The sequence below is a fragment of the Saccopteryx bilineata genome, chromosome 1 (genome assembly GCF_036850765.1).
Source record: "Saccopteryx bilineata isolate mSacBil1 chromosome 1, mSacBil1_pri_phased_curated, whole genome shotgun sequence".
Taxonomy (NCBI): Eukaryota; Metazoa; Chordata; class Mammalia; order Chiroptera; family Emballonuridae; genus Saccopteryx; species Saccopteryx bilineata.
The window spans coordinates 106,874,932-106,900,783 of NC_089490.1; the positions used below are offsets into that span (position 1 = coordinate 106,874,932).

General features: G+C 41.8%; 1 protein-coding gene across 1 annotated transcript in view; it reads left to right on the forward strand.

Annotated features, from left to right (window-relative positions):
• The window catches only part of LOC136319279 (uncharacterized), a 72,791-nt gene extending 54,621 nt beyond the window's left edge, over positions 1–18,170 (forward strand). The window contains exon 4 of the mRNA XM_066252602.1: positions 17,857–18,170. Coding sequence (XP_066108699.1) covers positions 17,857–18,054 — 198 coding nt within the window. The 3' untranslated portion in view covers positions 18,055–18,170. The remainder of the gene's footprint in view (positions 1–17,856) is intronic.
• Positions 18,171–25,852: the final 7,682 nt, after the last annotated feature.

Sequence of the window (25,852 nt, forward strand, 5' to 3'; positions counted from 1 at the left end):
TCCCTTGCTCAAAAAACAGAACATTAGAGACTATAAAATAGCAAAGTCCTAAGCACTGAACTCAAGGTCTTTCATGGTCTAGTCACTTTATTGCCCATTTACTAATTTACAAATCAGAGTCTCTTCCTGTGTAATGTCTCCCTGTGTCAATTCTTCACTTTACTTAATAGTGATAATATAATAGCAATAATTTCTTTAATATTCAAGTGTTACCTATAATGAGATTCACTGTCAATTTAATAATAGCTTTTTCAGGAAGAAAAAAGAATACTATGACACTAAGTAAATGGACACTTTAATTGTAAGATACCTTGCAATTCCAGACACATTTAAAATGTGAAGAAGTTTTAGGTCTGGGAGCTGAAAACACATCTCAATAGGAACTATTTATTAAATGTCAGTAAAAGGCTCAGCACTGATTAAGCTAAAGAATCTTTTCTTGCTTATTCTACCTCCAAGGAGCTCTTAACCATGCAGTCCTACGCCTCTGCATATGACTTTCTGGATTATTTTGTGCTAAAATAAAACTTCACTTGGTCTAAGTTTGTTGAGTCTGCACAGAGAATAAGTAATTTGTTTACTCACTGTATAAAACTTGCTATACTTTCAGGGAAAAATTATAGTTGAAAATAGGACTCTAATAAGTCCCAAAGTATTTGTTATATTTGGCTGGTGGCTGAGGATTATCATATTTTTTGTTCCATAAAATGCACCTGACCATAAAACACACCTAGGGTTTTAGGAGGAAAATAAGAAAAAAAAAATTCTGAACCAAATGGTGTGTTAAAATGTTTCATAAAATACGGTATTTCTGCTTTCTGGGAAGGGTGTAGGGAGTCAAAGCAGGGGGTTCTCTCTTTTTTTGGTCACACGATGTCATCTTCTCTTTTGAAGTTATTACCGATGCAGTTATTCAATCAAGGCAAATTAAATACTTGGGTCTCAGGCTGGGGTTTCCCTCCATCTCTTTCTCTACCACTTTTGGCCTCTAAACATTTGACCAGAGTTGAAGCTGGAATTAAGCCATCACAGATCTTGATTTGATAAGGAGGAAAGGAATTAAAATTAACAAAGAGAAGTGAGGCTAATTAGCATTTCCAAGTAATTTTTTTTCCCTTTGAATTGGCCAAGGAAAATGTCATGAGGGAGGGGGTATTTGCTTTCTCCTAGCAGGCTTCATCGTGTGCCCCTGGGGCCAGGCCTCACCCTCACCAGCCTCTTGGTGCGCCATTCTTAGGATATAAGTGAGCTGGGCTTTGTTGTGAAAGTCTATACACAATTAATGAGATTTCTGTTGTCTGTGCTCAGAGGATTCCAGACACTCCACTATAGTTAATTTGGAATTCATTCATCGTGGGCAGTTCTCCAGGCTTAATGGCCGAAGGGTCCTTTTAAAAGGGGAAAGAGTTCAGGGGCACAATTCCATAAAGCTTAGTATGAAAACGAATTCTTCATAAAACTCTGAAAAGTTTTCTCCGAAGTCCAGACACAAAACCTATTGTGGACCTCAGGATTTCATCTCTGCTCTCCTTGCTTGGGGCCTATGGACCGTAAGCAATGAATGTGCATTGGTAAATAAGGCATAACTTCATGACAGTTTAATGGGGCTGGGGAAAATAATTGCTTTTCTTTTTTTTTTTTTAAAGTGGTTCTTCTTATCGTGTCCTGCTATGGTGAACTGTGATGGTGAATTTGCTAGAGATAAGATTCTTAAACTGAGACTAAAATAAACACAAAGATAATCTTATTCCATTTCTGGGCTTAGATTGTCTACCAAAGAGAAGCACGTTCATTGTAAAAATGAACAGGATTCCTGGCCAAGCAGTCTGAGGGGAGGAGGAGTGGGAGCCTGGCAAGAGGGGACAAGAGAAGCAAGCAGCTGGGAGCCCTTATTGGCATGGCCCCTCTGACCTTGGTAGCCCCCTCACTGTCCACTCATTCATCCCTACATAGTGATTACTCCCTTTGTTTCAGTTTCATTCAAGCTCAGGTTCATCCTCAATGCTATCATTTTAAATTTGCCTATAGGGCCCTGGCTGGTTGGCTCAGTGGTAGAGTGTCAGCCCAGTTTGTGGAAGTCCCAGGTTTGATTCCCAGCCAGGGCACACAGGAGAAGCGCCCATCTGCTTTTCCACTCCTCCCCCTTTCCTTCCTCTCTGTCTCTCTCTTCCCCTCCTGCAGCCAAGGCTCCATGGGAGCAAAGTTGGCCCAGGCACTGAGGATGCCTCCATGGCCTCTGCCTCAGGCGCTAGAGTGGCTCTGGTTGCAGTGGAGCAACACTCCAGATGGGCTGAGCATTGCCCCCTGGTGGGCATGCCGGGTGGATCCTGGTTGGGCGCATGCGGGTGTCTGTCTGTCTGCTGCCCCCTGCTTCATACTTCGGAAAAGTACAAAAAATTTTTTTTTGCCTATGAGCTTACCCATCCCCTTTCTCCTCTCTGCTTTTCTAACCCCTACCCATTCTTGCAGGGTCATCTCTCAGCGAAGTCTCCCAGTGTCTTCGTTCTCTCCTAGCACTTCCCTCCCTGTGCTGTCTGTGCTTATTGGCAGCATTGATAGCCTTCTTTACCTGTTTGCATCAGAGCCTCTTCCCCTAGATTCTGAGCCAAGTGTTCATTCATTTGTTCACTCTCTCGTGTAATCATTGAATCAGTACTTGGCCAGCACATACTCTGTGCTGGAGATACAAGGGAGAACATAACCATCATGTCCACTGTTTCAGTCTAGTGAGGGTGATACAAAACAGAGGATCCAAAATCAAAGCTATGGATGAAATGCACCAGGTGCTGAGATAAAGAAATGGAGAGATGACTACCTTATCAAGTGGGTCCTTGAGGAAGTTTCCTTGAGGATGTGGTATCTAAGTTAAGACCCAAGGAAGTAAGGTTTAGCTTTAGGACAGAGCATATTGACTGTTCCATGATCAATTGAAAGAATAATTCTAAATGAAAGGTCTTTATGGTTTGCCATAGTCAATTAAAAATACTGCTGAGAATAATGTCAATGAGTATTTCCTAAGGCAGTGTTGAGAGGTTTTTCAGGTGCTATCTCTGATCTAGTGGCAAAGGCTACTGGGAACACAGCTTTGAGGAGCATTGTGATTGGATGAAGCTCAGTGGGAAAGAGTGCCATGATCAAGGTGTGAGGTCAGCCTAGGTGTGCAAGTGACAGTGACTATAGAATAGAGTATTGGAGTATATAGATTCCGGTTGAATAGAATAATTGGCTCAGCAACTATGTCTCAGTTCTTACTTTTTCTAATTTTTTCTTTTTTGCTCTTTGATTCTTCTCCCAAAATCTTATCCCAGTTAATCAGCTTATATCTTCATAAAATTTAAGATTTCCCCAACTGTATTTGTGTGCGTATCCCCAAATATAGTGCACCACACACAAGCACACACATATAAAAATAAATGCATGTGCACGCATATATATACATATATAAGTCATATTCACACTGACACCCACACATGTTCCCAGTCTCACTGTGTACAAATGTGAACATGACCCCATCCAGTACACAAATTATTCACTCTAGTATTAAATTTTAAAGAAGAGTAAATATTTTACCTTATCTGTCTACAGCTGCTTCAAGCAGCCTGGTGAACCCTAAGAAAAAAAGATTTAGATTTGAAAGACCAGGATCTAATTTCTGCTCTTCCACTTATTAGCAATAACTTTCCAAGCTTTAAATGTATAAAATGGATTTAATAATAATAATAGGTTTTACATGCTCCTTACAAAAACGTTGGCAGGTCAAATGAGAACACATGTGAGTGCATTTGGAAAACTTGTACAGTGGTACCTTGAGATACGAGTTTAATTCATTCTGTAACTGAGCTCATAAGTCAGTCAACTCGTATATCAAACAAATTTCTCCCATTTACAATAACTGAAATAGATTTAATCTGTTTTAGCCCTATGAAACATCCCCAAACCATCCTAAATTATGAAAAAAAGATGTTTTTAATTAAGAAACACACATGTATACTTTACCAATGCATAACAATATATATGAAATAAAAGAAAAAGTGTTATTTAGTACTGCATTCTTACCTTGGAGACAGACGAGTGTGGCTAACGGAGGTGAATGGTGGAGGAGGAGGGAGGGAGGAAGGGATGCAGGCACTGTAGAGATGTAAACTAAAACTGCACTTTCTTAACACTAAATGTAAACTAAAACTGCATTTTCTTTACTTTAAACAAACTGAAACTGAACTTTCTTTACTTAAAATTAAACCACAAAAACTTAATTGTAAAAAATGCACTTTCTTAACTTTAAACTTAACCTAAGCTTAACATTACATATTTTTCATTTAATCACCACCTGTTTTTGCCTTTTGGCTACACTTTCAGCACTTTCACTTGCAGGACTTTTAATAAAAATCTATCCAAAGAGGTTTGCTTTCGCCTGCCTTTTAAAATGTTATGGAAATGTGACAAACAAGTGTTATTAAAAAGTGCTGAAGCACGACCAGTTGAAACTTTTTCTGGGTGTTTCTTTTCAATGAATCTTAAAAGCTTCTCCCACATTACCAGCATGTCTTTAATTTCACTTGTAGAAATCACTTCCTCCGACTCTACCTCCTCCTCACTACTAATCTCTTGCAGAAGCTCTGTATGTTGCATCATCTGTAGCTCCTTCAACTCCTCAGTTGAGAGTTACTTCTCATATTCCTCGATGAGCTCGTTTACGTCACCCTCATCTACCTCCAGGCCCATCAACTTTCCGAGAGATACAATCTCCTCCAACGCTTCTACCTTGGTCTCGGTCTGTGGTTCAAATCCTTCGAAGTCCCTGTCTGCAACAACATCAGGCCATAACTTTTTCCGTGCTGAGTTCAAGGTTCTTCTTGTAACCTCTTGCCATTCCAAGTCAATAATGCGTAAACATATCACGATGTTGTAGTGATCTTTCTAAAACTCTCGAAGGGTTAGATTTGTATTCTCAGTCACCTCAAAGCAGCGGCGGAACAATTGCTTTGTGTAAAGCTTTTTAAAGTTGAAAATGACCCGCTGATCCATAGGTTGCAAGATTGAAATCATGTTGGGTGGGAGGGTAGAGGACTTTCACAAATTTGAACTCATTGAGAATGTCATCTTCAAGACCAGATGGGTAGGTTGGAGCATTTTCAAGGATTAGTAATGCTTTCATTGGGAGTTTATTTTCTTGAAGATATTTCTTCACTGTAGGACCAAAGACAAGATTTACTCATTCAATAAAAAACTGCCACGTAACCCATGCCCTAGCATTGGCGCGCCACATAACCTGCAGTTTTTCTTTAAGAATCTTGTGATTCTTAAAAACTCGAGGATTTTTAGAATGATACACTAGCAGTGGCTTTACTTTACAGTCACCGCTTGCATTTGCACACAATGCAAGGATCAGACAGACCTTCATGGGTTTATGGCCTGGCAGCTTCTTCTCTGGGGTGATGAAAGTCCTCCAGGGCATTTTTTCCCCCAAAACAATCCTGTTTCATCACAGTTGAACACTTGTTGGGAGATGTAGCCTTCCTTTACAATAAGCGCAGCAAAACGTGCGATGTACTCCTCAGCTGCCTCAACGTCAGCACTCGCAGCTTCACCATGCCTCACCACCGAGTGGATGCCAGATCTCTTCTTAAAATTTTCAAACCAGCCGTGACTTATCTTAAACTTATCTTCTGCTGCCTTTTTTGAGGTTGATGGTTCTTTTTTCTTCAAGACGCTGTAAATAATACGTGCCTTTTCGCATATTACAGTCTCCGTCACTGTATCTCCTGCCAGCTCTTTCTCTTTCACTCACCTCAGCAGAAGCTTCTCCATTTCTTCATGGATATTTGTCCTTAATTGGGACAGAACTGTAGTTCCTTTTGCTGGATTTGCGCTTTTGATGGCATCCTTTTGTTTAAGGATGGTACAAATTGTAGATGTATTGCGGTTGTACAGCCTTGCCAGTTCAATCTCTCGTACACCTTGCTCATGTTTTTCTATTATTTCTTGCTTTACTTATATCAACATCATTCTCTTCTTCTTCCCACTACTGTCTTTTACACTTGCTTTCTTCGGCCCCATGATAGCACACAAAAATAGTTAGTAAAAAATGCAAAAATGATGCAAGAATGAGTACAGTTCACGAGATTAGACTTGATTCTGCAGGTAACATGAGAAAGAATGAGATGCTGGTGTTGTGCTGCTGATACTGGACCCGTGCGCCAGCACGCCAACTAGAGGCAGCTTCCTGAATCACGACTCGTATCTCGGAATTTTGCTCTGATCTCGAACAAACATACAGACCAAGTTGCAGCTCATATCTAAAAAAAAAATGTGTATGTTGGTCTGCTTGTATCTCAAGGTACCACTGTACAGAGATTTACAAATGTATTATTCCATGAGCATGTTCCAATGACCATATTCCACATTCACCTCTTTGTCCCTGGTACTTGTGTATATGAGAACTCAAGTGATTTAGAAAATCATTATGCGTGAATTGTGGTTTATTAAGTGAATTCTGACACAAATAAAAGCAGCTCCGTGCACATTTACCTTTCCTCTTGGTTACTAAAGAAATAAAATTTCACATGGTTTTAAAATGATTTGTTTTGCTGGTTTTCACAGTAAAATTCCATTAGACTGAAGTTCCTCTCCTGCTAGGTCCCTTTTAACAGCATCTAGTATTTTCATGTACAGAAGAGACAGTGCATCACATTTTAAAGCTACTGTTAAGTCAGTACAAATTAAATACATACTTTAAAATCAGGTCTTGTTGCAAAGGGAAGTAGGCTAAAGGGGACCATGGCACCTGGGGCTCACAAAGCATGGTCCTTTCTGAGCCAATTCTCTACACCAATGCCTTTTTGTCATCTTCTCTTCCTTCTCCTCCTCCTCCTTCTTTCCCTCCTTCCTCATGATAGCTAAAATGTACTGATGACCTATTGTGTTCTAAGAACCAAGCTAAATTATCTTATACATTATTCTGTTTAATCCTCATAACAAGTCTGCCTTGTCAAGTCGACTTCACAAATGAGGAAAACAAGATTCATTGAGCTTCTGCCCTCACCCAAGCAGCTCGGTCATCTCCAGAGCCCGCTCGGCAGTCCTCTGTCTTACAACATTCACTGCCTGCACATCCCTTTGTGGACTTCGTGCAAATCAGAGTCGTTTCCAAGTAAAATTCACACATGCACTTACACATAAAACTGCATTTGCTTTTTTCTCCCTGTCTCTCCTGTCATCCCTTAAAGGCCTGGTTCTTGTCTTCGTCATGTCTGTGTCTGCCCAGAACAGGAACTCCAAGAAGCACCGTGATTGGCTGAACTAAGGAGGTTTGGCGTTCCTATGGTGAGACTGATGAAAAACAAACAAGTAGCTGATCAACAGTCTGAGGTTATTTACAAAACTGAAAAATAAACTGGATCAGGCCCAGCTATTGGGACCAAACTAAGCAAGAATGCAAGGTGCAAAAGAATCTTGCACCTCGTGTTCATGCTGCACACGTACCCACCCCCCCAGCCCCGGGTCCTACTGCAAAAGTGGAGGTAAATTTCTAACTGCTCTAAACAGCTGAGGGGAGAAATGTAAACTGATTTTTCATGCCATTGATGGGGCCAAGACAACCGAAACTGAAATGAGAATTTTGCAAACATGAAGAGGTTTATTAGTCTGGGCAGAAAGTCAAAAGCACTAAATTTTCCTGCAGATATGTTTTGCGCCTCATTCCTGATGTCTTGGACTCTGAAGAGCACTGGCCTGCGTCGTGGGTGAGAGAGTCATCAGTTCAGTTTTGCACGATGGAAATAGTGGCTCCCTGCACGTTGGCTTGTACTGGGCATGTTTTGGGGGCGTCATGGCCTCATTCCCTCCAAAATGTAGCTGCTGCCATACACTTGCCCTCTTCCCATCCAAAGCTGTACACTTGTGGATGACTGAGGAACCCTGGCACCGTACAAATGATCCATTCAGACTGTCAAGTGTCTTTTGTTTGGAAGGAAAAGAGATGTGACAAATGTAAACACTAGAGAATGGGACCCGCTGCAGAGGACAGATGCCATGTCAGACCCGATAAAAGCTGATGTGCATTCCTTTACTGTTAGTCAGCAGCTGCTCTCTCTCCAGCCTCCCAGACTTCGTTTTTTTGCTATAATATTTTCTTTCATTCTGACCCCTAAGGCATGCCCTGGAAGCAAGATTCTGATTAGCACAAAACTGCCCACCTTATGTTTTCATTTTCATCCATGTTTCTAGTTTGCTGCTCGGACGCAGGATGCAGATACAGATCAAAGTTGATGAAGGCCACTTGTATCCCCAAACAGGAGGCAGAGAAGATTCTTTTCTGTCACTCAGAGTGGCAGGGCCATCTGGTTCAAATGCAGATGGAGGCTGTGCCTTCAATTATCAAGGTTCCAATATCATAAAATTTCCTGAGGCAGAGGTGGAGGGCTGAAGGCCTGGAGAACAGTCAACAAAAAGGAATTGACCCCGGAAAATTCTGAAAACCAAATCAGTGTTTCAGTGTTTTATTCTAGGGCTGTGAGTGGACGCCCTAGACTTTATTTTACAACAATTTTACTACTGCCCAGCCCATTCCTGAGACATGGCTGAATTAGCTTCTAGCATGCTTAACGGTGCACTGAAGTTGAAATTGGCACCTTTCAGGGAGGCTGTCCAGGTTGGCAAGCTCAAAGCAGAAGCTGCAAACAGCAGCTGCTAGCTGGGCCTTTTCTGGCCAACAAGGGCACATTTCTTCTCCATCTGCATAGCTATTGTCTCAGGTAAACCACAGATAGTACAGAGCAGCAATTTTCAACCTTTTCATCTCATGGCACATATATATTAATTATTAAAATTCTGCAGTACACCAAAAAATATATTTTTTGCCAACCTGACAAAAAAAATAGAGGTATAATTTTGATTCATTTACATGCACAGAAAAGTTGGCCACTGATGGCTCAAGTCATAGTTATTCATCTTACACGACCAGAATTCCAGAGGGAGGCAGGCCAGGGCCATCACCTTGGCTTGGAGATGCCACTGTGGGCCGGTTCATTTCAGCTTCCTGTTCTGTATCCTTAAGGGGTTGTCATGGAACAAAAATATAACCCCAAAGATCTCAATGGAATGCAGTTTATTTTCAGGAAAGGATACAACGATGGTGAGATAAACAAGCAAAATCACTCAGTGTATCTCAGGATTCCCAGGAGAGATGCTGCTCTCAGTTTGAGCTAGCAGCTTCTCTGAGTTCCCCAGCAGAGGTTCCACGGGGCGAAGCTCTCCAAAATGCCCTCCTGGGTCTTGTCAACTAGCAAGCACATATGCAGCACACATCAATTATGTCTTGTCTTTTTTTTATGCTCACTTATTTAAGAATGCTTCAGCTGTGAATGGACACCCTCTAGACTTTATTTTACAACAATTTTACTACTGCCCAGCCATGACCCTGAGCCACAGTGGGTTAGAGGGGGGCCAGAATGAGGGCAGTGGCGATGGGTTTAGAGAAGAAAGAATCTGTGAGTGAGACACTCTTTCCTGGTGGAGAGTGATTGGATGTGGAGGGGTCTAAGTTCGTGGTGGGTTCTTCAAATGGAGGTGCTGGCACAGTGGTGAAGCCGTGAATAGGAATCAGGAAGTCAAGAGGAGGAATCTGAGAAGTTCAGTTTAGGACACACAGGGTTTCTGGGGTTGAATAGAGGCATATCCAGGGAATATATTCAAGGCGCAGCTGGAAATCCAGGCATAGAACTCAAGAGAGAGGATTGATAAAGTTTAAATATAATAACTATTTAATGATATTAATGAGAGAAGATATTTTTTTAAATTAATTTTTGACTAAAATGGCGTAGTAGTTATAAGCATCCATCCTGTGGATGAACTGAACCCACAAGTTGAGGAATATGAAGTCTGCAATTATCTGGTGAATATGATCTTTGTGGAGAGTCCGTGGAGGGGGGAACACAAACCTCTGGTTCCCCATAAGTGCAGGGGAAGTGGGCAAGGGTGATTATTTCTGATTTCACGGGAATAAATATTTCCTTGGGTTATAAAATTTTTAAAGGCTTTTTCACAATTTATTTGATATTCACAAGAACCATACAAAGAATGCAAGGGAGAGCTTCCTTTCAATGTTGATGAATGAAGAAAGAGGGATCCAATTGAGCCCCTGGTGTATCCAGAATCTGGACTGACTGAGCCCATGATGGAGACCAGAACTGGAACCAGCTGGCCCAGGGCTTGGAGTGGCTGCCAGCTCCTCCCTCCTATTAAAGTACCTTTCCCACCCAAGTACGAGTGCTTCAAAGCTTTTACAATACCACCTCCACTCTTTGATGACTTCATAGTGAGTTAAATAAATGATTCTTAAATGTCAGTATGCTTGTAAGATACAATTTTGAGCTTCACCCCAAAAGATTCAGTTTCAGTATGTGCATTAGGGTTCTCCAGAGCAATAGAAACAATAGGAAAAAAAAGTATGGCTCACATGAATATGGAGGCTAAAAAGTCCCACAATTTACCATATACAAGCTGGAGACCCAGGAAGCCAGTGATATGGTTCTAGCCTGAGTTCAAAGGCCTGAGAACTAAGAGCGCCAAAGGCGTATATCTCCATGGGAGAAAATTGATGTCCTCTCAGGCGGAGAAAGAATTCTCCCTTCCTCTGCCTTTTTCTTCTATTCAGGCCCTCAATTGGATGATGCTCACTCACACTGGGGAGGTCCATCTGCTTTGTTCAGGAATACAAATGCTAGTCTCTTGTAGAAACAGCTTCATAGCTGCACCGAGAGATAATGATTAACCAGATATCTGAACATCCGTGGCCCAGTCAAGATGATATATAAAATGAACCATTACAGTAAATTTGCCAGGAATGTACATTTTAGCAAATATCCCAAGTGAGTCTGATAGTGGATGGTTCACCTACCACATTTTGAGAATCACTGAAGTAAGGGGGTCTGGGGGTTGGGAGAGGATGTCTAAGTCCCTTTCGTTGCCTTTCCTGCCCTTCCCTCATCTTTTGTACATGAGGACTTCTTATCTCATTGGCTAGATTCTGGGACATAAACCAGGCTGCATTTACTAATGGACATAATCATTATATTTTCAATGTCAAATAGTTATAGTTTCTACCTTCTTTCTCCTTCTTGCTGCTGTTTTGATGTGACATCACTAAGCAGAGCCAGATCCTGCATTCCAGGGGACTTCATCCTATCTTTTTTTTTTTTTTTTTGCATGCTTTCTGAAATGATGTCATGAAAACTGTGACCCAGCCAGAAGGTGATAACACCCAAAATTGCATTTGGGAGGTAGGGAATTCAACTAGGTTGCAAGTGGCCCTCAGTCTTACCAGAGTTCCATTTTGAATATGTCATCATTGGTTTCAATAAAAATAAAGTTTTACCTTGTGTTTATTCAGTCTTATCTCATATGCATATAGCATCTTCAAGACTCCTAGCTAGCATTTATTGATGCATACTATGTGCCAAACAGTGAGTGTTTTGCATAAAGCAGCTCATTTAATCTTTATAACAGTTCTATGAGAAGATGCTATTATTATTCCTTTTCTTTTTTTCAGATGAAAAATTAACCCAACGTGTTCTCACTGATGAAAAAGCAAGATTTGAATCTAGTCTTTTAATTACATATACAGTACTTCATACATCTGATTCTACTCTTATCTACTATATCATCTTAGGAACTTCCTGGGGGAAGAGCTGGCTGATAATGGTAGAATGTTGGAATGCTCAGGTCCCCTGCACATATACCATCTTTGTATCATCCAAACTCTGAAACTCTGCTTAGAACCCCAGCAGAGGCCAACTCAATGGCAAAAGAACACAGGAATGCAAAGCCATTATCTGGCTAATTATAGCCACAACTCTATTTTGAGTTGCATTAACTAGATAGATTTCTTTTGTCCAATAGCTTGTTGACTCTCTCCTGAATGAGTACTCAGTTTGGCCCCTTTTTGCTGTGTTGAAATTTCTGTAACCTCAGTGGTTCTAAAATCAACAGATGATGAAACTTTTTAACAAATCTATTTTCTGAGCCAGTTGACGAGAACAGGGCTGGTGTTCCCTATCTGAGAACAAACTATTCACCAGAAAGGAAGGCCACAACCATAAATTGACATAAACTGGGTATAACCTTCTCCAAATGACTTTGTCCTGCCAACCTTCTCCGAATGACTTGTCCTGCCAAAAGTGTTCTTAGCTTTATAACGTTGGTTGTCACTGGCCCTAGCCCAGCAGTTTCCAGTTTTTCTTTATGGGGGTGAATAGACTAAACTCAGCACTTTCTCAGTTTTTCAAATAAATGCACTGACATCATTTGGAAATTATAAGAATCCACATATCAGGCCAAATTCCACTCTGGGTTCAACATCCGCTGCTTCCCCGCCCCCACCCTGAAATCAACCCCCAAGAGTATAATTAAGTAAGGGTAGAACTTGGCCGGAAGCTTGTTATTTTTGCAGTTTTAATTACACATACCTCATTCATTTGCCCAAATTAGGAGAGTTTTAAGGAGGGAACCTTTGCCTATTGGCTTGCCTCAATGTCTGGTTATTCTAGTTCTTAACTTGGGAATTTCAAGAAAATAGTCAAGAATTGACATTATAAATCTTGGGGGCTGGAAAGAACTTAAATCACAAATATCTTATCCAAACCCCATGGTTTTATAGACCAAAACACAAAAACAAAAACAAAATCCTATGAGGTTTAGAGAAGAAAAGTGCTCAAAGTCATATAAAAGGTATGATGAGCCAGACCAAAAAAAAAAAAAAAAAAAGAAGCCAGGAACCTGTCTCCCTGTTTACCATGCTTTCTGCCACCCCCTAGAAAGGGTAATTCATCACAATGATTTGTCCTGCTGCTTTTGGTAGTGCGAAGAACCCGGGATTTAGAGCCATGGAGAGGTAAGAGTAAATCCAAGTTCAACTACATCTTCATCATGCGTGCTTAGTTTCTTACCTTCTTTGGGTTTTAGTTTTTGTAGTTATCAAATAAAGAAGACCGATACATGCTTCCTAAGAATGGGGTGACAGTTAAGTGAAATGATAGTCTCCGGGCAAGTGAGACACGGTAACTGTTTGATCCTCTTCTTTTTAGGACCCTTGGGTTACAAATGATGGAAACTCAGACTGGCTTGAGCATAAAAGGGAATTTCTTAGGACATGTGATGTTGAGTAGATTTTGGTTCAAGAGAGGCTGGTTCTACAGGCCTACGTGTCATCATTAGAAATTACAGCTTTCTTCTGCACTAGTGACATTCTCAGGCCAGCTCCCTCTTGGTGTGACAAGATGGCTGTCCACGGCTCCAGGCCTCTCTCCTATAAGGTTACAATTCAGAAAACAGAAAACTTTTCTTATTTAATACCTCCAATGAAGACTCTAGAATTAAGTCACATTGGTCTAGTTCTGATGAAAGATAAAATGGTAAAAATCAGGAACAGAACAAACCATTGTGCCGTAAAGCTGGGTAACAGATCAGAAGGTCAGGTTGATCTGCTATGTCCCCTCCTGGAGCTTGCGGGAGGTGGCGAGAGAGGGGAGGCTGAGTGTCCAGGAGCACACAGGTTGAGGGTGCAGCAGGGTTAGTTCTCTGTGGAGCCACCTGTGTGCTCTTAATCTCTGAGCATTCGCTTCCTTCTCCTTTCTCCTTGCCCTGGGTTTGTCAACACGCAGAAGGCTGTTTGTTCTCTCAGAATTATTGTATATGCTATCTGCGCAAGGAGGAACTAAGTGACACTGAAGTTAGTGCCTTTGGTCTGAGTAATGAGACTTCAGTGGTTAAGAAGAAAGAATCGGTTAGAATATTTTTCCATTCAGCTATGCTTTATCTTTCCTTATAAAATAAAAACATCACACTATATTAAAATAGACAAATAATACCTGCAAACCAGGATAGAAAATGCCACCTGTTGTTAAAAATGAGTCATCACAGTCTATAGCACAATATCCTACTTGGATGTAATATTACATATTTAAAACAAAAATTATTTGTTAAGCATTTACTGTGTGCTAGGTACTGAAATTGAGTTAAGTGCTGATAACAAGAACTTTAAAAATAGTTTTAACAGGAATCTATCTTAAGATTCAGTAAATGCAAAAATATTTATTGAGGCCCAGCCATGTGTTGACCCTCTTTCTAGGCAGCGCAGGAAGTGAAAAATTAAAAGCCAGACGAACATAGTGGTTAAGTGCATTGGGGCTTTGAAGAGAGATGGATCTGTGGTCGAAACTTGGCTTCATCACAGACCCACTCCATGACCTTGAGAAACTTGCCATGGAACTCAGGTGCTGTGAAATGAGCATAAGAATTGCATTTATTTTTTCAGGGTAATTGTGAGGTTTAAAATTCATAATGTATCTTAAATTATTTGGCTCATGTCACAAAGTAGGTTATAAAATGGTAGGTGGTGTGGCAATTTTTGCACTAATATCCTACCACCCACCTATAAGCCCCAATGTACACATGTACACACACACACACACACACACACACACACACACACACACACACACACGGCCACGGACATAACAAAAGCAAGGGCTACATATATATGCTGTGATCAAACTGGGCCAGAACCTGCGAGCAGAACTCTGCTTGTTGCAGAGTATCTCTTCTGACATTCCCAGTCCCCCTATGGCACACTTTTGTGGTTGTCCCACAGTTCTTGGATATGCTCATCAGTGTTTTTGAGTCTTTTTTTTTTTTTTTTACTTTCTTCTATTTGCTTTCAGTTTGGGAAGTTTCTGTTGACATATCCTCAAACTCAGAGACCCTTTTCTCGGCCATGTCCAGCCTACTTATCAAAGGCAGTCTTTATTTCTGTCATAGTGTTCTTGATCTCTAATATTTCTTTTTCTTTCTTTCTTAGAGTTTTTGAATTGCTGCTTACATTGTCCATCTGTTCTGGCATGCTGCCTACCTAATTATAATTGTTTTAAATTCATGGTCACGTAATTCCAATTTCACTGCCCTATTTGGTTCTGGTTCTGATGTGTATTGTTTGTTTGCTTGTTTTGTTTTGTCTTTTAGTATGCCTTGTACTTTTCTGTTGAAATTGGGACATGATGCAGTGGGTGGAAGAAACTATGGTAAATAGGCCTTTGCTAATGTAGCGGTAAACCATGGGGTGAGGAGATGTATTCCATTGTTTTCTGATGGAAGTCTCAGTCTTTGGGTGGGGCTGTGCCCGTGGACTGTGAACATCCCCCATGCCTCTCAGTTGTTTCCCCCTCTAAGTGCGACAAGATGGCTGCTGGGATCTGGACTTGAGTATGCTCTTCCACCACGTAGGCGAGGCTTTGATATAACCCAGCAGGTTAGGCTCTGGTGAATAGTGTTTCCTGAGGGCAGGCATTGTTGAGAAGGACAAAATGCTCTGGTATATGCAAATGGTTCTTTTCCCACCCCTGGGGACATTTTTCTCCAATATTCCCTTGAAGAACCTGGTAGAGTTCCAGGAGGTAAAACTCAAGTAGTGTGAGGGCTGTTCTATGACTGGGTTGCCCTGGAGTTTTTTATAATTTGGGTGGGTTATCTATACTGAGCCTCCAGCAATTCATCAATTGCAGTTTTTCTTTGAGGCACTGTTGTCACGGAAGCTTCTGTTCCAACGAGTATCTGTCTGTCTGCCTCTCTAATTTTGTTGTGGCATTTTGTCCCATGACTTCACTTCTCTGAAAGATCTAAGAAGATGTTGATTTTTTAGTTTGTTCAGCTTTATACTGATTGTTAGGATAAAGACTGGTAAGCTTTTTACTGCTGAACTAGAAACCAGGAGTCTGCATCGAGTTTTGAATTCTTATCCTACAATCCACCTGTCACTTTCACTCCCAAAACATTGGCCAAAACTAGTCACATGACCCTGCCTATCAGAAGAGGCCCATGAAGTATTCTCCAATCCTGTGCCCAGAAGGGGAAGAAGAGGAAATATTTTGTATACAGCACTAATATCTACCATAGAGGTCAACGTTCAACAATGTAGAATGATCCTGTTTAGATATGGAGATGCAACAGGAGTTCAATACTTTTTGCAAGTGTCTAACTTGCCCTTGTAGCCACTGACTGGCATAGCCGGACAACCATAGCTCTCTGTCCCCAGGATGCTAGGGGACCAGGGCATATTCTCTCCACAGCAGATCAGAAAAGAGAAAACCCAGAGGCTGAGAGTCTCATGCCTACTTTTTCTCATTGTTGTTACCTCTCCACCTTCCTTGATGATAAACAAGAGAGAAGAGGATGATGGGTAAGGGCAAGAATATTACTCTGTAGACCAGTGGTTCTCAACCTTTCTAATGCTGTGACCCCGCAATACAGTTCCTCATGTTGCGGTGACCCCAAACCAAAAAATAATTTTGGTGGCTACTTCATAACTATAATTTTGCTACAGTTATGATTCAGAATGTAAATATCTGATATGCATTTTGTATTTTCTGATGGCTTTAGGTGACCCCGCTAGGGTTGCGACCCACAGGTTGAGAACCGCTGCTATAGACACTTCTCCACAGAGGACATATAGATGGTTAATAAGCATATGAAAAAATGTTCAATATCACTAATCATCAAAGAAATGCAAATTAAAACCACAATGGGATGCCACCTCAGACTTATCAGAATGGCGCTCATTAACAAAAGAACACACAATAAGTGCTGGCAAGGGTGTGGGAACCCTCCTGCACTGCTGGTGGGAATGCAGACTTGTGCAGCCACTGTGGAAAACAGTATGGAGATTCCTCAAAAAATTAAAACTGGAACTGCCTTTTGACCCAGCTTATTTCTCACTTTTAGGAATATACCCTAAGAACACCAAAATACTGATTCAAAAGAAGATATGCACCCCCATGTTTATTGCATCATTGTTAACAGTAGCCAAGATCTGGAAACAGCCCAAGTGTCCGTCAGTGGACAAGTGGATTAAAAAGCAGTGGTACATATACATGATGGAATACTACGTGACTGTGAAAAAGAAGGAAATCTTAGTTTTTGCAATGGCATGGATGGACCTGGAGATTATTATGCTAAGCGAAATAAGCCAGGCAGAGAAATAAAAATATCATATGATCTCACTTATATGTGGAATCTAATGAACAAGGTGAACTGAGGAATGGAATAGAGGCAGAGGCAGGGTCGCAGGGAGCAAAGGGACAGCTGTCAGAGGGAAGGGGGATGAGGGGATGGGTCAGAGAAGGTGAAGGGATTAGTGAAATTATATATTCATAACACATAGATACAGATAAGAAGACAGCAAATCCTAGAGGGAAGGGGGAGGGAATTAGGGGGAGGGGGGAAAGGGGATAATAGGGAACACGGGGTAGGGGGGTGAGCGTGTTATATTGAATGAGACACCTGAATCCATGTTAACATAATAAATTAATATTAATAAAGAAAAAAAGAAATATTAGTCTGTTAGGAGTTCCCTCATTAAAAATAACCTTGGCAGTCCCCCTCATCTGTCTCTTGCTTCAACAGTGTTTGAACGGAACAGACCCAGGGATGCCCCTTCTTTCGAACACCCTCCAATCTCTTTCCCAGTCATCACCTGTGGAACTACCTCAGCCAGTCTTAGCCTGGAGACCAACCAACACTATTTTTTTTTTTTTTACCTTAACTCCTTATTGCTAAACAACCATGAGCTCTCAAATTCATCAGAATTATTCTACCAAGATAGAGGCTGCCATCAACCACCTAATCAACCTGCATCTGCGGGCCTCCTACACCTACTTTTTTTTGGGCTTCTATTTCACCTGCAATGATGTGGCTCTGGAGAGAGCGTGGGCCACTTCTTCCCAGGATTGTCCAAAGAGAAGTACAAGGACACTAAGCATCTCTTAAGGTGCAAAACCAGTGAGGTGAATGCATTGCATTCTCTTCTAGGACGTGCTGAAGCCTTCTCAAGATAAGTGGGGTAAAACTCAGGATGCCATGGATGCCACCATGGTCATGGAGAAGAACCTGAATCAGGCCCTTTCAGATCTGCATGCCCTGGGTTCTACCCACACAGCCCCTCATCCCTGTAACTTCCTGGAGAGCCACTTCCTGGATGAGGAGGAGACGCACCAAGAAAATGGTTGACCACTTGACCAACCTCAGCAGGCTGGTGGCCCCTGTCTGGGCTGGGGCAAGTATCTCTTTCAAAGTCCCACCTTCAATCATGACTAGGAGCCTTTGGAGCCCAGAGGACTTTGAGGGGTGCCCCTGTATTCCCTGATGCCTGGCTTTTGCCTGAAGCTCTCCCTGATACCACTAAGTATCCTTTTAACCACCCTGGAGCCCTCTCCCATGTGTTGAACCAAATAGAAACAATAAAGAAAAAAAATATATATATAATGACCCTGTTTTTTTTCACCAAGAACTGTAGCTTCTTAGAAACCATTATAGAAACTCTGTGTTGTATTGATTGTACTTGTGCCCATGGCCGAGTGCCTTTGAACTAAAGCACCATCCAGAACATGGCAGATCCCACCTCAATGCTTCACATTACTCAGAACTGAGCACTTCAGCTTTCTCACGAATAACCTTCAAACAGCACACTCTGGGCTACCTGATGGGGAGATCACAGGGGTGGGGATTGCTTTGAGAAGATACATGACAGGAAAAGAACTAACATAATTTGAAGGCCTGACATGAATCAGTCTTTGACATATTTTCATCCAATAATATAACTCTTTATTCAATGCTTACTATTTTCTAGGTATCTCTTTTAACCCTGAAACATGTGGACAAATTGGACAGTTGGCTGTAATGCATTGGTTAACACTGTGGGCCTGACTATCAGTAGTTTGATCTGGCTCTGTCGGTTGTAGATAACTTACTGTCCTGTGACTCAGTGTCCTCGGCTATAAAATGAAGACAGTGATAGCTCCCCCTCATAGGCTTCTTTGAAGGATGAAATGAATGAATATATGGCAAATAGAAAGTACTCTGTCGATATTGGCTCTTGCTACTATTATTAGCCTCTTATTACAGATCAGAAAACTAAAGCTTGACGAGCTGTGTCTAGAGCCACAGCCAGGAGATTGTCGACTTGAGGCGAAGGGGAAAGACTGGAAGGGAAATTTGACTTGGATGAGCAGACACAGCAGGGAGCACAGAGTGCCAGAAGAGGATCAGATGCTAGAACCTCGCACAGAGGGGAGCTTAGATATTGGAAGTGTGGTGAGGATACCTCCCCCATGGAGGTATCTACAGCTTGCTTTTTACTGGTGATCCCAGATATGATCTCCTGGGAAGGTAAATGGGGAAGAGAACCCCCAAGCACAAATGATGAGTCACGGCCTATTTTGGTTCAGGTTAGAAGGGTAACCTGGTAAAATTCCAAGGCTGGTTGGTGGGAAAAGTTTTCCTTTTTTGCCTTCCTTAGCAGGGCTAGTTTTTGTAAACAGAGTTTCCCAGGCAGGAAGAGGAAATCTGTTTCCAGTGAAAACAAGTCACTTGAGGAGAGACAGGAAGGAAGTTGTGTGGATTCGCAGGGCTACTCGCTTCAGTTCTGGATGGTCTTTTAGTCCCTTACTTGTGGCCAGTGGATCTAATCAGCACTTTGGAATGGAGCCGAGAAGGAAGAACACTGCAGGCTTCTAGAAGCCCACCACTGATGCTACCCCATCATGCCCACAGCCTCCATGTTTGCTGTGCGTGCCACCCAAGGCATTTTAAGCCCGTTTTTGGTGTTCAGGTTTCATATGATGTTTGATTTCTTGAAAGCCTTCTGTAACTGTTGTCTCAAGGATACACAACAACCGTTCTGAGGTGGGTGGGATGAAGGTGATTATTCTCATTTTGCAGAGGAGAAACCAGGGTCTAGGAGAATGTGTTTCCTGCCTGAGGTCGCAGAGCTGGTGAAGGTTAGCATCAGGTTGAACTCAGGCTTGTCTGGAAGCCCACTGGACTGGGAAGGTATGTGCGTGAGCGGCGCGAGCAGGCACAGATCTGACAGGTGAGGCTGGGCTGGGATGTGGGAGTGGAGGCTCAGTTTTCTGCACCTTCGCATCCTGCTGCCTGGACCTGTGCCTGCCTGTCTCAAGAGGTCTCAGATATTGGTTAAAATGCATTGAAAGGAAACCTCCAGAAGCCAGGGCTGGCTTAGGGCAGGGGGCTGCTGAGCCTTTAGGTAGCAGGAGCAGGAGTCCTTGCTGGAAACAGGACATGGGGGTCTGATGCACAGTAAGTTTTTAATTAAAAAATTGCCCCAAAATGTGCTTTAAAATTGTACAGTACATTAACAAAATATGTTGCTTTCCCTTGTTTCGGTCAGAAGGAAGAGCCAGGGACCAGGGAATAGAATGAGATGCTTTTCTCTGCCCCCATGTGGCCCCCGAGCCGGCCCCTTCTGTGTCTTTCATGCCTGAGTCATCTCCCTTGCCTCTGCCCAATACCCTGGTTGCTCAATGAACACCATTATTTTCCAAGCCCCAACATGAAGCTCCTTGGACCCAGTTGAAGAAAGACTGAAAACAGCGCAGAAAGACAGGGCACCTTTACAGTCAGGAAGCCTTGGGTTCTCCTACATCAAGGTCACCCACATCCATCCCAGGCCTTACAGTGGCTGCCCGCTCCTTTGCCCTCTGCCATGGCTCAAACCACAGGCTCAGGTGTGTGGTGTGGATGAGTCTTATTTGGCTCTTTGGAGAGCACACAAGGACAGCAGTCTGCTCTTGGGATCCTGAGAGAGTGCCCCGAAAAAGCTCATTAGGTGTGGAAGCCCAGGCAGCATCCTCGACTGTCAAAGAGGGTGCTTTGTTCTTCCCCCTCCGCCTGGCTTTCTGGTGGGTGTCCTTTGCTCATTCATGTCGAGGAATGTCGGCTTCTCAGCTGTCTTGTACAGCTGCCAGACTTTCACTAAGGGACATCATTGCTGTTTCTGCAAGTGTGCATAGTTATGTTTCTGAGAAGACTTCTTTTGGTTTTTAATAGTTATTCTGGCTTGGGAGAGCCTAACCTACGAGCCTATCTGCTATGCTGAATAAATCCCAGTGGATAATCGCAGTTGTTATGATGGTAATAGCAATGGTGAGCTTTAATCAAACACATACTACATAAGTGAGGTTGATTTGAGGGGCATACATGCTCCTTTACCTCCCTGTCTTGGGCTGTGTCTGTCAAGTCTATGAACTTTTATCAGCATGCTCTGGGGACCTCTAATTTTACCTCCCGCCATCCTTCTACATTTTTAGTTCTTGTGTTCTGTTCTCACTGACATCCTCACTGTTCCTCAAACACATCAAACATCCCCCTGTCTCAGGGACTTTGTGCTTCCTGGTCTGTCATTCTGGAATGTTCTTCACTCTAATAACTTCTGAGTTCACATCCTCATTTCACTTAAGTCTGCTCAAATATCTACCGATTGTATATACAGAAGCTTCCTCTTCTTCCCCCATTATTCTGGGCCTCCCTGCTTCTCGCTGTGTTATTCCTCTTCAGAGCTCTCACCATCACCTGGCACAGTGTACAAACAGATGCTTGGCCAGTGTTGTTTCCTGCTGTGTCCTCTGCATTTAAAACACTGTGTGTCCTATGATATACTTAGTAAATAGTTGTTGAATGACAATATTGGTGAATGAAATGGTCCAGGCACACCAGTCCAGAGTATGAAGCCAATTGCACATACTGCACATTATAACTTAAGGTATATGTTGACATAACAAGATAGAAGCTGATTAAAAAATTTAACAGTTGAAAATAGCACAGAGATTTTAGAAAGAAAATAATAAGAATGTTTTTGTTATGCTCATATACGGATCATGTGATTGTGACTATTATGTGAAAAGTTAGAATTTTGGACTTGGTCCCAGCTAACAGTTCTATAATTTCCATGCAGAAATCATGTGTGCCTTCTACATGAAGTCTCCTAGCCTTCCCAGTAAAAATTAATACCTATGTCGTTGGAAATTCCAGAACACTTTAGCTGTACCTCTCTAATGAACAGGCAGCTAAGCCAAAGGGAGTCATACAAACACTGGACTTGAAGTCTAGCAAATAAAAGTCAAACCCTTCTTAGGACATTCTATAACTAGTGACTGGATAACCCATATAACTACTCTCAACTTCTGTTTCTACATTTGTAAAACGAGGGCACAGTAATGTGGCCAATTTTTCTTTCATTCAGCAAATATTTCTTAAATATTTTTTATGTGCCAGGTACTTTCTATATGTTTTGTGACACATCCTAGGACAAAACCTACAAAAGATCCCTGAGTTCATGGAGTTTATATTTAAGTGATAATGAGTGTGAAAAGAATTTAAATACCATCAAATGCCAAGTTAACATTAAATAGTCTAACATGTTATTTATTGTCCTGACATCTATCCTCCCTTTTTCTGAGTTCCAGAGCCTCAATTATGTTTTGACATCTATGTCTACCACATGGAGCACATTCATAGCCTCAGGAGCAGATCCTCACCATGAGGACTGATACCCATTTGGCCAGTGGTTAGAGTAGGGGTGGAAATGAGCCCCAGATCTGAACAATGAGATGGGAGAGAAAATTTAGGTGAAAGAAAACAGAAAAGATAGCTTCATTTTTGCCTGTAGATATTATTAATTCTAGATGTTACAGCTGAAACTGGCACAAAGGAATTGAGCAACTTCCTAACTGAGGAAGAGGACAACACTGAAAATGCAGAGCAGAGAAATGGAAGGAATCTGGTTTTTCAATAAATTATCAGCTGTGAGCTCACTCAACTCTAATCTTTACCCCACCATTGGACTTGGTGCTATGTTTCTAAATTATTGAGGTCTGTCTTAATTAACATTTTTTCTTACTTGAGTCCAAAGACACTATACTTGATATGAATTATTCTTATGGTATTATTCTCCCTTATCAGTGAGATCATTGGGAGTTGGGTCTGTTTTATGTTCATGTTTGTATTTGACTCGCGGGCACACATAGCACCATGTTTGATGTAGGGTGAGTAATGAATGCCGATTTCAGTGAAAATGTATCTACAGCCATATGTTTATGACTTTGTATGTATATGATTGTTTTCAGGGCTCAAGTCCAGTGCTTTATACAGTTGTATAAGAGAATAATAAATATCAACTGACTTCTAAATGTTTGGATATAACAGATCCAAAAATTTTAAAAGAATCTTCAGAGTCAGTATGTCTGAGGTGGGTTTACTTGAAGCAATGGCCAATAATATAAGTCAACACCAATATATTTTAAATAAAACCTTAAGAGTGTGGCTGAGGCTGCAACTCTACTGAATGAGCGAGGACAGTAAGCCCTGCTGCCCGCTCTGTGCTCAGGCCAGTGAGCTAGAGTGAAGGTGCTGTCTACTCTGCCCCATAATTACGTTCAGTGAAGTCATGGGAACTAGATGCTGCTTTCCAGAGGGTACCTACCTCCCTACAAAACTGGCCCTTCAATTCAGTTCTGCTTACTGATCAACATCTATTCCATGTTTGACACTATGAAGGATAAAAGGCAAGAAATAAGCAATCTTTCTTCAAGAGACTAACCTTCTAGTAGGAGAGTATGCCAAGTATATAACTCACTCATTCATGTTTGTTCATTCCTTCATTCACTCCTTCATTCCCTCACTCATTCAACCAATTTCTAGGAACCTGAAATAAAGCAATGAATAATGCAGACCTGGTCTCTGCCCCTAGTGTTTGTATTCTAACAGAGAAGACATTTATTAAATGTTAACTACCTAATCAATGACTTAACTACATTTGTGATATGTACCACTGAAGCTGAGGGTCCTTATAACTTTGATTAAATTTAATTAGAAATCATATCTTTTTTTCCCTTCACCTTATTCCTCCCTCAGAGATCTACCTTTGTCCCTGATAATCAGCAACCTGTGAACCAGCAGAAGACAGTAACCCACACCTACTAATGGTGACATGTTCCAAAACTCTGGCTGGCTAAAGATAACATCTTGACTTAAGCTTTACTTCCTAAGCACTAATGTAGAATAACCCCCTGGTTACTTTCCCATGAGGCTAGACAGAAGACAGAAGGACACCAGAAAAAAACTCAGAACTGTCTTCAAGACCTCAGGAAATTACTCATTACCCTAACCTCACTTCACACCAATCAACTTCCAGCACAACTCCAAACTCCAACCCACAAGGTCTTGTGATTTTTGCCTTATATACTCTGTAATGTACACACTACCGGGTAGTCCAGACTTTAGCATTAGTTCCCTGTCTTTGGATTGGCCAATTCAGTATTAAACTATTTTTCTTTCTGTACGGTAGATTCCTGCTCATGTATTTCTTTGGGCCAGTGAGCACAGGCCCATGGACTCAAGGAAAAACTCTAGAGTTCTGATAACATCATAAAGGAAAGAAGTACTGGATACCATGAATGCACTGACAGGGGACCTGACCCAAATTGGGGTCCTAGTATCTTCATTTCACAGATGAGGAACTAAGTAATGTGCTCCAGGCCCCAGTTAAGTGTGAACCAGTCAGATTGTCTCTGCACAGAGTTCTTAACCACCATGCTCTGCGAGGAGAAGTCATGACTCCCTTTGCCATGGAGCCTGCAGTTAGATAGATCAGTCTGGACCCTGCAGGAGGCATCTGGGCAGGGGTTGTTACACAAATGAGAACACAGCGTGTGTCAGCAGAGAAGCACAGTGGCCTGCAGAGGAACATTAGGGAGAGACTGCATCTATTTGACAGATCATACATGGGTTCTTGGGGAGGGTGCCATTTAGACACTGAAAGAAACATGGAAGAGTTTCACAGGGAGAAAGAAAGATCGGGGTAAAAAGAGCATCCAGGCAGAGAGAAGGCTGTGTGGAACAAGGTGTTGGTGGAGGCAGGGAGCTTACTTAAGAGAACCTTGCCAGCTCCTTCTCCTGCTTTGCCAATTTTTTCCTGACAAGTGCACTTGCAGGCATGTGAGCATGCACAGAATTGTAGCTATTTGTTGAATATTCATGAGGGCCTCCATTTCTACAATCCTTGAGCAGCAAAGAAACCATATTCAATATCTACCTCAACAAGGGACCAGTGTGTCTCCACTGGCCTCCTGCCCCATTCCTAGTTCAATCTGAGGAATGAGATTTTGGAAAGGGACTTAATTTAAGAAATAGGTGTCTAACACAAATCTAAAGGCAGGGACAGAATCTATATATATTATCCCCAGGAATTCAGGAAATGCTCAGCCCACTGTGATCTCTGACTAACACATTCTGAGACCTTTAGAGCTGGAAGGGACCCAAACTCATGCAGCCAAAGCTCTCATTTTACTTCCTATGAACTGAGGCTCAAGTTGGGAAGTGACCACCCAGAGTCTCTTTCTACCTCCATCCAACTCAAGTAGCTCCAGTCGGATTCATTACCTCAAGGTGTGGCTTTGTAACGTGCATCTCATGCTCCCTACCTTGTCCTTCACCTTTGGTTTCTGTATGTTTGTTTTGATGCATTTAATTTTGTTGTTGCCAATTTATTGAGCATTGCTATGAGACTAAGGACTTTCTTAATCTATTTATATACATCATCATTTGTAATCCTACCATCATCTTGTAAAGTATAGGTATTTTTGTGCCCTTTTTACAGATGAAAAGAAACAGAGACAATGGAAGATTAAAGTGCTCTTCTCCAACCCGTACAGCTGCTATTTTGTTGATCCAGGATTTCAGCCTATATCTACCTGACTCTGAACACATATCCACAATGCCTCTTGTTCACAGCTTTTGCCATTTGGAAGCCTGGCTGCTTATAGATTAGAAGGATTGATTGGCCACCAGTCTTTATTCTCTTTGAGACACGGGTGTCCCCAATAACAGGCTTCCTCTTTTAAAAGTATATTTTAACAACAGCTGTCATTTTTAGTCAAGACTGAAGTGGAAATTTATGCTTGTTGTAATGGTTTCTTTACATTAGTATGACTTTTAATATTACTTTTTGTTA